At 45.4% G+C, this 17,500-nt stretch overlaps 3 protein-coding genes across 5 annotated transcripts in view; 1 reads left to right on the forward strand and 2 right to left on the reverse strand.

Annotated features, from left to right (window-relative positions):
* The first annotated feature begins 509 nt into the window (after positions 1-509).
* On the forward strand, positions 510-2,823 carry LOC117730865. Its single transcript, XM_034532897.1, has 2 exons — positions 510-927; positions 1,841-2,823. The coding sequence occupies exons 1-2, from the start codon at positions 664-666 to the stop codon at positions 2,510-2,512; spliced, it is 936 nt and encodes a 311-aa protein (XP_034388788.1). The 5' UTR covers positions 510-663; the 3' UTR covers positions 2,513-2,823.
* Positions 2,824-3,655: 832 nt separating this feature from the next.
* LOC117733729 (proteinase-activated receptor 3) lies at positions 3,656-5,000 on the reverse strand. Its single transcript, XM_034537608.1, has 2 exons — positions 4,626-5,000; positions 3,656-4,324 (listed from the first exon to the last, which is right to left on the reverse strand). The coding sequence occupies exons 1-2, from the start codon at positions 4,998-5,000 to the stop codon at positions 3,794-3,796; spliced, it is 906 nt and encodes a 301-aa protein (XP_034393499.1). The 3' UTR covers positions 3,656-3,793.
* A 6,290-nt stretch (positions 5,001-11,290) lies between these two features.
* si:dkey-92f12.2 (SUN domain-containing protein 2) overlaps positions 11,291-17,500 on the reverse strand; it is an 11,262-nt gene continuing 5,052 nt past the window's right edge. For 2 of the 3 annotated variants that reach the window (XM_034532701.1, XM_034532709.1), the window contains exons 5-17: positions 17,486-17,500; positions 17,341-17,412; positions 17,064-17,167; positions 16,673-16,708; positions 16,526-16,573; positions 16,415-16,450; positions 16,060-16,233; positions 15,846-15,971; positions 14,949-15,042; positions 14,730-14,845; positions 14,226-14,399; positions 12,799-12,888; positions 11,291-12,687 (exon numbers count right to left, since the gene is read on the reverse strand). The exon at positions 17,486-17,500 is cut by the window's right edge and continues 45 nt beyond it. In XM_034532701.1, the coding sequence (XP_034388592.1) occupies positions 12,568-12,687; positions 12,799-12,888; positions 14,226-14,399; positions 14,730-14,845; positions 14,949-15,042; positions 15,846-15,971; positions 16,060-16,233; positions 16,415-16,450; positions 16,526-16,573; positions 16,673-16,708; positions 17,064-17,167; positions 17,341-17,412; positions 17,486-17,500 (1,205 nt within the window). In that variant the 3' untranslated portion in view covers positions 11,291-12,567. The remainder of the gene's footprint in view (positions 12,688-12,798; positions 12,889-14,225; positions 14,400-14,729; positions 14,846-14,948; positions 15,043-15,845; positions 15,972-16,059; positions 16,234-16,414; positions 16,451-16,525; positions 16,574-16,672; positions 16,709-17,063; positions 17,168-17,340; positions 17,413-17,485) is intronic. The other variant, XM_034532717.1, reaches the window with a different exon arrangement.

Consider the following 17,500-nt stretch of genomic DNA (forward strand, 5'->3'; position numbering starts at 1 on the left):
ATTACACAGATTAAAAAAGTTATATTAAAAAGTCATATATATTACAGTACAAGTTATATATATATATTATATATATAAAAGAATAATTAATTAATATATTATATATATATTATATCATATATATTAGTTAATATATAAAGTTATATATATGTATAGAGATATGTTTATGTGTGTGTATATATATATTTATATATATATATATATTTATATATATAAATAATCTCTGATTTTATATACAGTATGTAAATAAGTTATATAAACAAGTTCTATATATTTTAGTATAAGTTATCTATATATTATATAATTCATGTTTCTGAGTAAATATAATATTATAAATAAATATTCCACCGGCTACCCCGTCACTTTGCAATGGATTGTGGGTAATGTGTAAAGGCGGAAGTGTCGTCCCCGTCCCGCTCCTCCTCCTCCTCCTCCACCTCCTCCTCCTCCTCCTCCTCCTCTTCCTCCACCTCCTCCTCCTCCTCCTCTTCCTCCACCTCCTCCTCCTCCTCCTCTGCGCAGTAGAAGGTGCGCAGTGGTTACACCAAACCGTTCAAAAGACTGCGCTTTGACGGCGCACGAGGCCACGCCCACCATGTCTTCCTCTATATATCCTAAGAGGTCTGGTGAACCGGATAGAAGACCTCCGCCCTTTCCCCCAGGATGTCCTCCACTCGCACCCGGCATGTGGTCTGGCAGTCCGGGGGGCTGGTGGCCTACCTCCACCCCCGGCCCTGGACCCCCGGCTCCGTGGTCCTGGAGCGCAGCGCGGCCGGCAGCCCGGGGGGCAGCGTGTTCCGGCTGGAGGAGCCGGACTTCCTGTCCTGGCTGCTGGGGGCTCGAGCCGTGGCCGAGCTGCTGTGCGCGCGCCTCGGGGTCCGCAGGTGCGCGCTGGTCAGCCGGCCCCACGAGGACCGGCCCGCCCAGGTGAGCGGGGTCTAGAACGAGGACATGTATTACTTAATTAAATGTTCATATCATTTTATTTCTTATAAGTGTTTGGAAAAATGTTTTGATTATTTTTTCTAAAATAATTTTACAGCTGATTTTAGTTTTCTTTTTGTTTTACTAGTTAATTGGAAACAGGAATAAGTATTAAAAGACATATTTGACTATTTGCTGAAATTCCAATTCACGCTTTGAAGATGAGAAATTATATGAGATAGAACTTTAATAATAGTTTTATCAAATATTAAAAGAATAAAACAATATAATTACATATATATATATATATATATAGATATATCGACAATATAGTAATACATTTTAATTGTATAAAAAGTAATACGATAAATATAGGAAAAAGAAAATTCAACCAAGATAGAATAACAGCTATGTGAGATTAAAACAAGTAAGAAGATAAAGTGTTATATAATATAATATAATAAAATATACACCATTGAAACTAAAATAGAAAAACGATTTTTAACTACTTTATTACCTTTAATAACCTCCACTATAGAGGATCATTATTATAATAAACTCATATCTCATGTTTATAACTTCTTTATTACCTTTAATAACCTCCACTATAGAGGATCATTATTATAATAAACTCATATCTCATGTTTATAACTTTATTACCTGTAAATAAACCCTGTAGAGAAACAAGTCAAGTATTACATATTTTATAATGAAACAGGCTGAATATCTTTTATAATATTGGGTTTGGCTGCTAAATATTGACTCACATGGAGATTTATAAATACTTCCTGTTTCAAAAGCTTCTAAAAACTAGTTGTTCTTTGTAGAATCCTCAGACGTGTAGAGCGTGTTGTGATGGTTGAATATGTGTGAACCATAACAGAAACATAACATATCATATGTGTGATCCCTCCAGATAAGCGTGCTCCCTCTGCACGGTCTGGATGCAGAGTGGCGCCCCCACCTGGCGGCAGAGGAGGAACACAACGCCCTGGACCCGGGGTACTGCACCTCCAGGACCGCTCCGCGATGGAGCGACTCCCGCCTGACTGAGGTCCAGACCCGGATTCGGTCCGCGCTGCCGCTGCCCGCCGCCCCGCCCGACTTCACCTTCCTGGGGGCCGACCCGGCTCAGCCGGGCCTGTTCCCGCGCATCGTCCGCGGGGAGGAGCGGCAGTGGCGGGTGTGGGAGGACGAGGGCCACGTGGCCTTCCTCACGCCTTTCCCCAACTCCCCCGGCTTCACCGTGCTCGTCCCGCGCCGACCTTTGACCTCGGACGTATTCCGACTGGAGCGAGAGGACTACGAGGGCCTGGTGCTGGCGACCCGGAAGGCGGCGAGGCTCCTGGAGGCGGGCTTGGGCTCCTGGGGGACGGGGCTGATCTTCGAGGGCTTCGAGATCGACTACGCTCACGCCAAGTTGATCCCCCTGTTCCTACCTTCGTCGGGACGGGACGCCACGGGGAGGCCGCCCCAGTTTAACCCCACGTACCCTGGATACGTGACCTCGGAGGACGGGCCTGAAGCCAGCCTGGAAGGTCTGGAGGAGCTGCACGTGAAGATGACCGGTCTGTCGGCAACAGAGTAAAGATCCAGATGTGCCTCATTTCTAGGAGATTAAGGGAAGTCACGGCGCGGCTGCATAACTTGATAATTAGACCAGTCTGACGTTGGTAAATAATATTTGTGCCTTTGGACTCTGAATGAGATGTAAGTGGAGAGGTGTACACTCACTAAGAGGGATGTCTCTGCAGAGCACATGCGGTCCTCTCGCTCAAAATATCAGTGCCTATAATGTCAGAAATATGTGATTCTTTACATATTTATACATTTATTTAGAATTGTAATGCATACCAAATATTATAATTGTAATAATAATAATACATCTATTCATCTGTCCATCCGGGGAGAGGGATCCTCCTCTGTTGCTCTCCTGAAGGTTTCTTCCCTTTTTTCCCTGTCAAAGGTTATTTTTGGGGAGTTTTTCCTGATCCGATGTGAGGTCAAAGGTCAGGGATGTCATATGTGTACAGATTGTAAAGCCCTCTGAGGGGAGGTTGTGATTTGTGATATTGGGCTATACAAAAGAAACTGAATTGAATATTCATGTCTTAGTGGTTTACATTGTGTACCACCTTGTCATTCAAGTGTTGATTAAAAAGTGAAATGTTGTTTTTATGTAGAAAATTGTGATGAAATGTGATCATATTACAGCCCAAGGACAAGCGGAGCCGGGGATCGAACCCCAGATCATCACATTTAAGGACAACCCTGCTCTCCACTGATCCACAGGCCCGATCCCAGTGTCCCCCCTAGGGCCTGGAACCCTGAACCCTCAGGGACTCACTGACGCCAGCTGTAATTATGAATGAGTCGCACGTGACCACAACAAAAATATTGTGTAGTTTCTTTTCATACGTTTTACTCCCTGATTTAATGTCTTCTTGGTGTTTACTGTCAAATCTAAGAGTCAATCAGCGCTGTGATGTGGCGACACGTGTGCATGACGTCAGAGCAAGTCGGGCTCAAATCTACCCAGCATGCATTGCGCGCCGATTGCCGGTGATCAGGACTGGCTCGTCGTGATGTCGGTGTGTTTGTGAACAGGCAGTAGCACGGCCACCCTGCTCACTGGACCGCGCACATGTTTAACAAACAAGTGAATCGGTGTATTATGTGAATAGCTTATTACCCCATGAACGCCATTAGAGGAAAACGCTGACACTGCAGATACTTTTTAATTGGAAAAGACTTAAACAATAGAAATTATACATTCGTGGCATAATCTTTACATTTGAGGGACACATCGGGATCATCCACGGTGGGAATGAGAAGAGGAAGAAGGTTCCCTCGAGGGTCGGAGGCGTGGTCACACCGCGACGTCGTGCTTCTTCTCGGACAAACGGCGTCCGCAGCACCCGCCGCCCGCGCGGTCCGTCTTGGTGATGAAGAGGAGCGGCTCCACGCTGCAGCTCAGATCCATGATGGCGAACACGGCGACGCTGATCTGGCAGCGGAACGCCACGAACGTGTAGTACGACGCGAAGGGCATGAGGGCCACGGGCGGCAGGTAGTTGGACACCACGATGGCGAGGACGACCAGCACCGTGCGGAGGGCCCTCTTCTTCACGGGGTGCAGCGCCTCCTTCCCCGCCACGGAGCGCCTGAGGACCCAGACCACGGAGACGTTGCAGAACACCATGACGGCGAAGGCGAACAGGATGACGCCGCCGAAGACCTCGCTGACGCTCACGACTCCCAGGATGCACTTGGCGAGGCCGTACGCCAGGACGAGGCCCCAGACCGCCGCGGAAGCGCCGATGCGGATCTTGTTGTCTCGGATGCCGGTGAACAGCATCGGGTGGACCACGGCCACGTAGCGGTCCAGGCAGATGCACACCTGGACCGGGAGGGGAACGAGTCGGCAACCATGGAAGTGTTAATGAGAGTTGTGTTATTATTATTATTATTATTATTATTCCATTCTACGTCACAAAATACAAAAACATTACATTACAAAATGCAACCGACTAATTAAGTCCACAGCATATAAATCAATAACTTTGCCTCAGAGGGCCTCACATCTATTAATGTCGACAGGATTATGAAAACAGACTTTCAGCATTAAATCTACATCATGTATCAGAGGAGGAACTCGTAGGTTTGATAACTGCATCGACCGAGTGAGGAAGAAGACTCACCAGAAAGAGCGGCGCCAGGTCCTTGAGCCCGTACGCGAACCTCTGGAGGAACCAGACGCGGCGGTCGTCCAGCAGCAGCCGGTTCAGCATGTCCACGGGCGACATCAGGCAGAAGAAGGCGTCCAGCACGGCCAGGTTGAAGACGAAGACGTCCGAGGTGCACGCGTCGCTCTTCCTGCTGGCGATCTGCCAGATGACCAGCGCGTTGCACGGCGTGCCCACCGCCAGGTTCAGCACCTTGACCCCGAAGTAGAAGATGAAGGCCCAGGGGGACGCGGCGCACACGGGGAACTGGTACCACGGCGGCGTCCCGGGGCCGCTCGGGGCGGTGGAGTTCACGGAGAGGTCGGCGGCGCTCGGAGTCGCGTTGAACATCGTGCGGAAGACGAGCTGATGGAAAGAAAGGAGAAGTTCTGATCATCCGGATTTCATTTCTCCCAATAGGAGGTCACAAGAAAACAAACAAGTAAACAAACAAGTACACATCATCTCACCTCGGATGAGTCTCTGCTCCGCTTCGCCTGTTGCGGCTTATGAAGACGCTCCACGGGGAGCGCTCTCCTCAACGTGGGGGCCAAACTGCGCTGTGATTGGACCCTAATGCCAATTAGTGTTTCCTGAGCAGCGATTGGCCGGTTGGTAGACAGAGGAGAGTTTGGGCTGCCATGATGTAGATGTATTCATATATTAACGTCCTCTAGCCTTTGGGGTGTCATGTGTGAAGGGGGGCTCTGTCTTTGCCTTCCCAGAGTTCATAGCGACCAGCTCACTCAGACCTCAGGCTCGTGGCCCGCGGACGCTTTGGTTGTATTTCTCTCATTTATGTTTCACGTTAAAAAGGGAAATCTGATCCCAAGTCTGTTCCTTTGGGTACTTTCTCTCTCCAGCAGCGCTGCAGCTGAACATTGTGATGCAACGGCAGCTGTTCAGTAAACAGGTGATGCAAGGAGTCACCAAAGAGCTGAGAAAACAACCTGTTGTGTTGCAAGGTCACGACAAACACCCACTGGAACCATGCGAGAGATTAGTCAGCTAGGATCCAGGTGTAACTAATACGAGAGATTAGTCAGCTAGGATCCAGGTTTAACTAATACTAGAGATTAGTCAGCTAGGATCCAGGTTTAACTAATACTAGAGATTAGTCAGCTAGGATCCAGGTGTAACTAATACGAGAGATTAGTCAGCTAGGATCCAGGTGTAACTAATACGAGAGATTAGTCAGCTAGGATCCAGGTTTAACTAATACTAGAGATTAGTCAGCTAGGATCCAGGTTTAACTAATACGAGAGATTAGTCAGCTAGGATCCAGGTTTAACTAATACTAGAGATTAGTCAGCTAGGATCCAGGTTTAACTAATACTAGAGATTAGTCAGCTAGGATCCAGGTTTAACTAATACTAGAGATTAGTCAGCTAGGATCCAGGTTTAACTAATACGAGAGATTAGTCAGATAGGATCCAGGTTTAACTAATACTAGAGATTAGTCAGCTAGGATCCAGGTTTAACTAATACTAGAGATTAGTCAGCTAGGATCCAGGTTTAACTAATACTAGAGATTAGTCAGCTAGGATCCAGGTTTAACTAATACTAGAGATTAGTCAGCTAGGATCCAGGTTTAACTAATACTAGAGATTAGTCAGCTAGGATCCAGGTTTAACTAATACTAGAGATTAGTCAGCTAGGATCCAGGTGTAACTAATACTAGAGATTAGTCAGCTAGGATCCAGGTGTAACTAATACTAGAGATTAGTCAGCTAGGATCCAGGTTTAACTAATACGAGAGATTAGTCAGCTAGGATCCAGGTGTAACTAATACTAGAGATTAGTCAGCTAGGATCCAGGTTTAACTAATACTAGAGATTAGTCAGCTAGGATCCAGGTTTAACTAATACTAGAGATTAGTCAGATAGGATCCAGGTTTAACTAATACTAGAGATTAGTCAGCTAGGATCCAGGTTTAACTAATACTAGAGATTAGTCAGATAGGATCCAGGTTTAACTAATACTAGAGATTAGTCAGCTAGGATCCAGGTTTAACTAATACGAGAGATTAGTCAGCTAGGATCCAGGTTTAACTAATACTAGAGATTAGTCAGCTAGGATCCAGGTTTAACTAATACTAGAGATTAGTCAGATAGGATCCAGGTTTAACTAATACTAGAGATTGGTCATGTCCCAGATGTGGGGGACTAGATGTCCAACACCACCTGTTTTAAACCACAGCTTTAAACAGAAACCTATTAGGAGTGGGAGGAGCCTAAAATAGAGTCCAGAAACAGTCTAATTTGGTGACTTTAGGGAAGGCATCAGGCCCGTAGAGATCACCCCCGCAGCCCCCGCACTGCGGGGGGGCCTCGCATGGCGGCTAAGTGTCGGCTGACTCGGCTGTGTTCCGGCTCGATGAGCCCAAATGTGAGCCACCTTTGGCACATTTCACCGTTGCCATGTCTGGCCCAGGTGTAGCTGTTACGGACATGGGCAGGTTCTGTCTGAGACATGGCAACCGGTTTATCGGCTGCCGAATCTGGGCCGAATAATGTAATTAATAAATAATATTACATTACGTAATGACATTAAGATATCCCTCAAAGTTGTCTCTCTCATATAAAGCTACACAATAAAAAAAAGTATTTTAAACTGGCTTTATAAGTTTTAAATAATAGTTGTAAAGGCAATCGTAACAGGCAACCACTAGGGCCTCCTGCTACGCGGACTGGTGTTATTGTTGGGCCGCGGTGCATTCTGGGAGAACTACGAGGAAATTTCTCTTGAGGAAAAATGAAACGCACATTTAAAAGTGGTGCCCAAAAGCGGCAATCAAAACAGAACATTTCTGAATTAAATGCCAAACTTCCCAAAATTACAAGTCTTTTTCGACCAGCTGGTGAAGGATGCACTCATCTGCCAGAAGAGACAGGTATTGTACTGTTTGCTATAGCTAACATTACCACGTAGCTAACGTTATACTTTGACAGCTGTACTGTTCTGTCTATGTGTTGTGCTTGAAAATACATTAACCTTATTAAACCTATGCTCTCACTATACCCCCTGCCCCCATTATCGGACACGTTTCCTTAAGTATCTCCACAACCACATCGTTGTTTAACTTCATTTCACGTTGTCCAACACTGCAACCCTTTTGAGAAGACAACGGCTCTGTACAAAATAATAAAAGTAACCGTTAAGTAAGAAAGGTCATTTTCCAAGCTAAAACTGATCAAAACATATCTCAGAAGCTCCATGTCACAAGAGAGGCTGTCCGGTCTGGCCATCCTTAGCATAGAGAATAAACGTCAGTTTAGATGTAAAGAGCGTGGTTAAAGACTTTGCACACAGATTTGCTAAAAGACGCGCACATGTGTATTCAAATGCAAACCTGTAGAAAGTAGCCTACCGGTGTATCGACTATATGTAGGCATATTTGTTATGTTGTTGTAACATATGTTCTGTTTGAGCTGTTTGATAGGCCCTAGCATATGTTTTGTTTCTGTTGGAATACATTTGTTCTCTGTTTGAGCTGTTTTTTCTGATTGAATAAATGTTCCTCAAAAGAAAAGCTTGGGTCCTGTTTGTTTATCTTTGGATAATGACCGCCGGACAATACATTATCCCTTACATATGGGGGGGGGGGGGGGGGGGGGGGGCTCATGTGTTTCCGTTACGGCACTGGAAGGCATCACCATATAAAACACATCCATCAATCCACCAGGAGAAACGTGTGACGTCTCATCTGTCAGTTTTGACTGCGGGTATTCAAATGTAGGACATAAATCTCCATGAGCAGCCTGGTTTCTGTCAGCAGGTCGTCACACAGCGCCGAGTACTGAAGAAAGCTGGATTTATAGAAGGTAAAGCGACTGTTTTTACAATTTAAAACTTACAGAAATCACATGTAAAACAACGACTTTGTTAGGATTACAAAGAGAATTCTATTGCATCACACCAATTGTACTTTACCAGCCTGTGTGCACAAGATCAAGTGTCTCATGCAAAGTAAGGAACAATGTGTGTGTTCATCTGTGGCAGCAAACATAACTCATGGAATATGATTGATAAAGGAGACTTGAGTCTTTATGCAAACAAAAGTAGTGGGTGATTAAATATTATTCATTATTATCTCTTCTGTTCTCTTGATTGAGATAATTGAACAGGTTAAACTGCTTATCCTTATTACTTTGATTTACTATTAACTAAATATTAACTTCTTATCGCTAAACTAAACTGTTGATCCGCTACTTTGAGCTACATTTAAATAACAATTAAAACTGTTATTTAAGCCGTTTACCTTTTCTGTCATTCTCTCCCATACTTTGCATTACAGGTCTTATTTCTACTATAATATTTTGTCTTATTTCTACTATAATATTTTGTGCAACAGGTTTTTTAGACAAAGACCACTGTTGCGTGTATAGAGCCTGCTGTGAAAAAGGCCTTATTCTATAGTATGTCTATAGAAACATCGAGCCGTGGAGCTTCCAAGGGGAAGATGAATGAAGGTTTCCTCTCGTGACCTTCAGCAGACGGCGGCCATGGAGAACTCCACCCTCCGCCAGAACCACACGGTGCAGTTGGAAGAACTTGCCTGGTACTACCTGCCCTCGGTGCTCGCGGTGCCGCCGTTGGGGTTGCCGGCCAACGCGCTGGTCATGCGCCTCCTGCTGGGCAAACCTGGCATCTGCTCCACCTCCGAGATCTTCATCCTCAACCTGGCGCTGTTCGACGCGCTGTTCTGCCTCATCTTCCTCTGCGAGTACCTCCTTTTCCTGTGCACTCTGACGATTGAGTCCTCCGACTTCGCGGCTTGGGGCTTGAACCAGGCCGGCGGGCCGATGCTGCTCTGCCTCCTGAGTGTGGACAGCTTCATGGCCGTCTGCCACCCGATGGTCTTCCTCCGGCTCAAGGACCCGAGGCTGCGGCTGGGTCTGTGCGCCGCGGTGTCTGGCGTGGCCGCCTGCTGCATTGTGAAGGTGTCCGCGAGGATCAGGTGGACCATGGTAATGGTCGTCATGTTCACCGTCATCACGGCCATGATGACCTACAACGTCCTGATCCTCATGTCCCTCCGCCAGTCGGGGCCCGGCGGGAAGAAGCTGCACCCGGTGAAAAGGCGTGCGTTTAAAACGGTGCTGACCATGCTGGTGCTGGTGTACGTCCACTACCTCCCCCCGGTGGTGGAGTACGTGCTCAAGCAGCTGCTCCCCAGTCGCTTCTTCCCCTTCTCTTACGTCTCCTTAGTGAGCTGCTTCTCCCTCACCAGCACCAGCGTGGTCCAGCCCCTGTGCTACCTGGTCCGCACCAACCAGCTGCCACGGCTGGGATGCGGCGGCTCGGCGTAGCGCCGGAGAGGCCGGTGGGGCGAGAACACCGCGTAGAATCAAGGAAAATTAGGTTTGGAAATATAAATATAATGAAATATAATATTCATAACTGTGTTTTCATCGGTGTTGGTGAATCGCTGCGTTACATAGTTACGGTTACGGGCTGTTACGGTTACATAGTTACGGTTACATAGTTACGGTTACATAGTTACGTTACGGGCTGTTACGGTTACATAGTTACGGTTACATAGTTACGGTTACATAGTTACGTTACGGGCTGTTACGGTTACATAGTTACGGTTACATAGTTACGGTTACATAGTTACGATTACATAGTTACGTTACGGGCTGTTACGGTTACATAGTTACGGTTACGGGCCATTACGGTTACATAGTTACGGTTACATAGTTACGGTTACATAGTTACGTTACGGGCTGTTACGGTTACATAGTTACGGTTACATAGTTACGGTTACATAGTTACGGTTACATAGTTACGATTACATAGTTACGTTACGGGCTGTTACGGTTACATAGTTACGGTTACGGGCCATTACGGTTACATAGTTACGGTTACATAGTTACGGTTACGGGCTGTTACGGTTACGATTACATAGTTACGGTTACGGGCTGTTACGGTTACATAGTTACGGTTACGGGCCGTTACGGTTACATAGTTACGGTTACATAGTTACGGTTACGGGCTGTTACGGTTACATAGTTACGGTTACATAGTTACGGTTACATAGTTACGGTTACGGGCTGTTACGGTTACGATTACATAGTTACGGTTACGGGCTGTTACGGTTACATAGTTACGGTTACGGGCCGTTACGGTTACATAGTTACGGTTACATAGTTACGGTTACGGGCTGTTACGGTTACATAGTTACGGTTACGGGCTGTTAAGGTTACATAGTTACGGTTACATAGTTACGGGCCGTTACGGTTACATAGTTACGGGCTGTTACGGTTAGATAGTTACGGGCCGTTACGGTTACATAGTTACGGGCCGTTACGGTTACATAGTTACGGGCCGTTACGGTTACATAGTTACGGGCCGTTACGGTGGCCCAGAACGGACAAAACCAAACTTTGGCTTTGGCTTCTGTCACGTCACCTGAAGGCGTTCACGTGCAGTCTGCAGCCTCCACCACTAGATGTCACTACATCCTTTAAAACAGTTTGACCCTTTCCTCCCTCTCGACTTGTGGAATGGTGTTAGTGACGGTAACCGCTGCAGCTTCATGATTCATGACGGTTATTAAGTGACAGACTGATTCTCTGTCATGAGCAACATTTGGAATAAAATGACTTTTTATGACAATAAACAAAACGACAAAAGTGTATTTTCAATTCATGTTTATTAAATCAGACATCCGTTTGGCAGCGGTAATCAATACTCTGAACCTTTTGAAGTGAGTAAGTGATTGAATATGAGTGAACTTGCATTGTTCATCAAATATTAAAGCCTCTTATACATTGTGCCGAGCATTCAAACACGGATTTGAAGTCCATTATTTAAATTTCAACCTCTGGCATTGAAGTGCTTAAAAATGCTAAAGATCTGAAAGCGCAGAATCATAATCCAACAACAGTACCGAACTCCTCGTATTAAATACAAAGATTAGAAATTAATTTAACCTGCAAAAAAAAACAAAAAACGATATCTCTAGAAATCTCTAATAAATAATTCCTGATATTTGACTCCGTTTTGTGCATTTAAATAAAAGGTTTCTCATAAAAACCCGTTTCTGACCTTTTGCACAACAAACAGGATTCATGAAAACGACTTCTACGATTATGAATATTCTCACTTTGTGAATAAATAACACTTTGAGGAAGAAGAACGTCAACAAAGAGCGTTCAAGAAATAAAAACTAAACTTTAACGGGAGACAAAATAAACGTTAAAACGCTGCATATTTGATCTTTCGGAGTATTATTAAATCAAATTAAATCAAACGCATTAAAAACACTTCAGCAACAACCAAATATATGATTATTAAATATTAAACTGAGGATGTGAGACACATGAATATCTCCTCTGGAGGTCAGTGAAGGTCATTTAAAAACATCTCCCTGGAATAAAGAAGCCACGTTTCATTGGTCGGGTTGAATTATTAAACCACCACGAAGGGTTAAACTCATATCTTAACATTCATTCTGTACACTTATTTTAAACTTTAACATCAAAGGGATGTTTTTACTTTGATTGTTTTCCCCTGATGTTTAATTAAAGGAATAGTGTGTGTGTGTGTGTGTGTGTGTGTGTGTGTGTGTGTGTGTGTGTGTGTGTTACTGATGTACAAAGTACTGCTGTGGACGTGTTTATGTATATTTGTCGGTCCAAGGCACTCTTTACTCAAATGTTGTGACAGATTAAAAAAGTTCCTGACCAGTTTGTGTTATTGTTTGTTTTTAGTGAGTCTGAACCACAAACTAACAGACGAACCAGTAAAACCAGTAAAACCAGTGAAACCAGTGAAACCAGCAGCTCCTGAGAGGTGAACTCACTGGTTTCTGGTGCTCCTATCCCTTTAAATGAAGCCGTAAAAAAACACTTTCACATGAAGCGATAACAGTCAGCACGAGTCCTCGGACCTCCAAGTTTAATGTAAACCTTCACGGCGTGGCGGCGATCTCACCGTGGACTCTGAACCGGTAGAGACACGTGTACTCCACCTGGCCCCAGTTGCTGAGCACTCGCAGCTCCACATAGCGGTGCACGTCGTCACCGGGGCTCTGTAGGAGGGGGAGAAGACGTTTAACAGTGGCTCTGAAGCTTGAGTCCTGAAGCTTGAGTCCTGAAGCTTGAGTCCTGAAGCTTGAGTCCTCTCAGCAGCTCGTACTCACAGGGAGCCTGAAGGTCTGCGTCGGTTCCCCCTCTTTGTTGTATGTGAATGAGCCCAAAAGGGTTCCCTCGTCCCCCTCGGCCTTCATTCCCTGAAGAGAGAACAGCTCCATTAAAGGGACAGTACCAAGAGACAACACAGCTGACTCCATTAAAGGGACAGTACCAAGAGACAACACAGCTGACTCCATTAAAGGAACAGTATCAAGAGACAATACAGCTGACTCCATTAAAGGAACAGTACCAAGAGACAACACAGCTGACTCCATTAAAGGGACAGTACCAAGAGACAATACAGCTGACTCCATTAAAGGGACAGTACCAAGAGACAACACAGCTGACTCCATTAAAGGAACAGTACCAAGAGACAATACAGCTGACTCCATTAAAGGGACAGTACCAAGAGACAACACAGCTGACTCCATTAAAAGGGACAGTACCAAGAGACAACACAGCTGACTCCATTAAAAGGGACAGTACCAAGAGACAACACAGCTGACTCCATTAAAGGAACAGTACCAAGAGACAACACAGCTGGCTCCATTAAAGGGACAGTACCAAGAGACAATACAGCTGACTCCATTAAAAGGGACAGTACCAAGAGACAACACAGCTGACTCCATTAAAGGAACAGTACCAAGAGACAACACAGCTGACTCCATTAAAGGGACAGTACCAAGAGACAATACAGCTGACTCCATTAAAGGGACAGTACCAAGAGACAACACAGCTGACTCCATTAAAGGAACAGTACCAAGAGACAACACAGCTGACTCCATTAAAGGAACAGTACCAAGAGACAATACAGCTGACTCCATTAAAAGGGACAGTACCAAGAGACAACACAGCTGACTCCATTAAAGGAACAGTACCAAGAGACAACACAGCTGGCTCCATTAAAGGGACAGTACCAAGAGACAATACAGCTGACTCCATTAAAAGGGACAGTACCAAGAGACAACACAGCTGACTCCATTAAAGGGACAGTACCAAGAGACAACACAGCTGACTCCATTAAAGGAACAGTACCAAGAGACAATACAGATGACTCCATTAAAGGAACAGTACCAAGAGACAACACAGCTGACTCCATTAAAGGGACAGTACCAAGAGACAACACAGCTGACTCCATTAAAGGGACAGTACCAAGAGACAACACAGCTGACTCCATTAAAGGAACAGTACCAAGAGACAACACAGCTGACTCCATTAAAGGGACAGTATCAAGAGACAATACAGCTGACTCCATTAAAGGGACAGTACCAAGAGACAACACAGCTGACTCCATTAAAGGGACAGAACTGAGGCTTAGTGAGGTCTGACAGGAAGAGAAAGAGGTGAAGAAGTTCTGAATAAAGCGTTTAATTAAAGTGATATTGAGTGCACAGCAGGACATCAAGCCACGCCTCTCCAGACCGGGAACACTCACGTAGACTTCAAAGTCCTTGGGGGCGGAGTCTATGGAGCCAGTGGGGGAGTTATAGCGCGGCAGGTGGTCCAGCGTCACGTGGGTGAGCGTGATGGGGTGAGACAGCGAGATCACCATGGTGCCCTGGACGCCGTGAAACGCCCAGCACTTCCCCGGCAGCGGCACTGGGTAACCCTGATGGGGGGGGGGGGGGGGGGAAGTTAAAATAAGAAATATGCAATTTATGCAGTTTGTCCACATCTGTTCATCTCTAATATTATAAGTTTATCTCATAAAACTACATGTGACACACATCATGATAACGGTTTAGTTTACTCGAGGCGGAGACTCGTTTGTCCTGAGCGGAGCCTGAACGCACCATGATGTCACTAGAGAGCATCAATGTCAGTGAAGCTGAATTCATCTAATCTGCTGGTCACATGACCATCCAACATGCGGCTTTAAGTCACTTTTTGGTGGATACGAGGCCGGAGTGGGACGAAGGAGGGAGGTCAAAGGTCAAACCTGAATGACCGTCCGAGGGCTCTCAGTAGGGTACCAGAGAGGGAAGCCGAACAGGGTGACACACGCAGAGCGTATACGGTACGTCTCTGAACACCTGGTGCTCACCACACTGGCACCTGCGCACACACACACACACACACACACACACACACACATTAACCAATGAATCAAAAGCGTCCGTTTGAAGACCAGAGAAGACATTTTGGGGGCGTGTCCGACCTTGAGACTCCAGAGCAAAGTCGGCCATCTTGTCGGCTTCCGGCCGCCGGCAGGCGGAGCAGCTTCCTCCATCAGCGAGCCTGAAGGCCTCTTCCTGAGAGATGGAGGAGGTACTACGTTATATACTCTGAGTATTACTACAGGGTATTTAAATACTTTAACTGTCCTCCATCATCTGTAGTAATACTACTGTTTCTACTGTAGTAATACTACTCTTCTACTGTAGTAATACTACTGTTTCTACTCTTCTACTGTAGTAATACTACTGTTTCTACTGTAGTAATACTACTGTTTCTACTGAAGTAATACTACTCTTCTACTGTAGTAATACTACTGTTTCTACTGTAGTAATACTACTGTTTCTACTGAAGTAATACTACTCTTCTACTGTAGTAATACTACTGTTTCTACTGAAGTAATACTACTGTTTCTATTGTAGTAATACTACTGTTTCTACTGTTCTACTGCAGTAATACTACTGTTTCTATTGTAGTAATACTACTGTTACTACTGAAGTAATACTACTGTTTCTACTGAAGTAATACTACTGTTCTACTGTAGTAATACTACTGTTCTACTGTAGTAATACTACTCTTCTACTGTAGTAATACTACTGTTCTACTGTAGTAATACTACTGTTTCTACTCTTCTACTGTAGTAATACTACTGTTCTACTGTAGTAATACTACTGTTTCTACTCTTCTACTGTAGTAATACTACTGTTCTACTGTAGTAATACTACTGTTTCTACTCTTCTACTGTAGTAATACTACTGATTCTACTCTTCTACTGTAGTAATACTACTGTTTCTACTGTAGTAATACTACTGTTTCTACTCTTCTACTGTAGTAATACTACTGAATATGAATAATAACATGGTTCTGAGGCTCCTCCCACCTGGATGCGGTCCGTGAGCCACTTCTCCATGGCCTGCTGGAGCTCCGGGGTCAGGTGGTCTCTGGTGGTCTCGGGACAGGGGGCAGGGGGGGGCATCAGCTGGATGGACGACCACTCCTGGGACAGCTGCGAGAGACAGGAAGTCCCGTTACATCCTCGCAGTCTAAAAGGAACCGGAAAGACCGGGACCACTACAGCGGCTCCGCGGCTGCACCTTTGCATTCTGGGCCTCCAGAGCCTGGATCCTGAGGCCGAGACCGGCAGCAGCGGACCGGTGGGCCTCCGCCTGCCCCCTCAGCTCCAGCTGCAGACGCAGACGCTCGCCAGAGTCCGCGGCCGCGAGCTGGACCTTCATGTCCTGCAGGTCCAGCTGGAGCTGCTCCTTCACCTGAGGGAGGAGGATTCAGGACTTTATGGGAAAACCAAAACACACAGGACCAGCTGTTGTCTTATGAACCCTCATGGGTTCATAAGACAACAGCTGGTAAGGAACGATAAGGAAAGGAAGCATCGATAAGGAAAGGAAACATAAAAGTGTGTTGTTGTTGTTGTTGTTGTTGTTGACTCACCTGGGACAGCAGGTGCTGCTGCTTCAGCTGCTCCTCCTGAAACAAACAGACGAACGTCAAACTGGAGAAACGTCACTTCTTCTACTTTGAATGAGACGAACAACGTTTTACCAAAACACGCCGCAGCTTGGCTTCCACGGCGGCGTCAACGGTAGGAACCTAGGAGACGAGGAGACGAGGAGACGAGGAGACGAGGACTCAGTACTGAGGAGGTCACAAAGGTCACTAGTCATTTGAAATAGTTTGCAGAAGGTTTACCAACAGATGGCGAGTCATCTCCTCCACAGCGGGATCCTGGAGGGAGGAAAACATAACATGTTGATTACACATATATATAAATAAATAAATATATATATATATAAATAAATATATATATATACACATACACACACACACACATATTAATATATATATATATATAAATAAATATATATATATATACACACATATTAATATATACATATTACTTATTAATATATATATATATATATATATATATATATATATTAAGGTGATCTTTTACTAAAATGACTATCAGAAGTAAGAAAATAATCTCATTTAGAGACGTTTCGATTGTGTTCATGTTTAAATATTTAATAAGAAATGTTAAAACAAGTTCATCAAGAGGGAAGAACTCTGGGGACTCTACCACCACGGGATGAAGAGGAGGAGGAAGAGGAGGAGAGGCGGCCGGTTGACTCTCGGCCACCAGGGAGACGAGGGAGGTCAAGGAAGGGAGGAGGAGCCAAACACCTGGAGGAGGAAGAGGAGGAGGCGGAGCCTCGTCTCAGATGACTCAATCATGACATCTAGTTCCACTGAGGACAAGAACCTGAAGCAGAGAGAGACTAATGCTGCCACAGCGCCACCTATGGGCCACACGCGTCTACACAATGAGGCTGCAACAGCACAGGAACGCCACTTACACAGCAGAGCGGCGAGGAGGAGGAGCAGCGAGCAGGCCGTCGTCACTGCAGGAGGAAGACGAAGACGAGCGGCTACGGGGAACGAGAAGAGAAGTTGAGCTGCAGGGGAACACACACACACACACACACACACACACACACACACCTGGAGCGGTCAAAA

Source organism: Cyclopterus lumpus, chromosome 1, assembly GCF_009769545.1.
Source record: "Cyclopterus lumpus isolate fCycLum1 chromosome 1, fCycLum1.pri, whole genome shotgun sequence".
Lineage (NCBI taxonomy): Eukaryota > Metazoa > Chordata > Actinopteri > Perciformes > Cyclopteridae > Cyclopterus > Cyclopterus lumpus.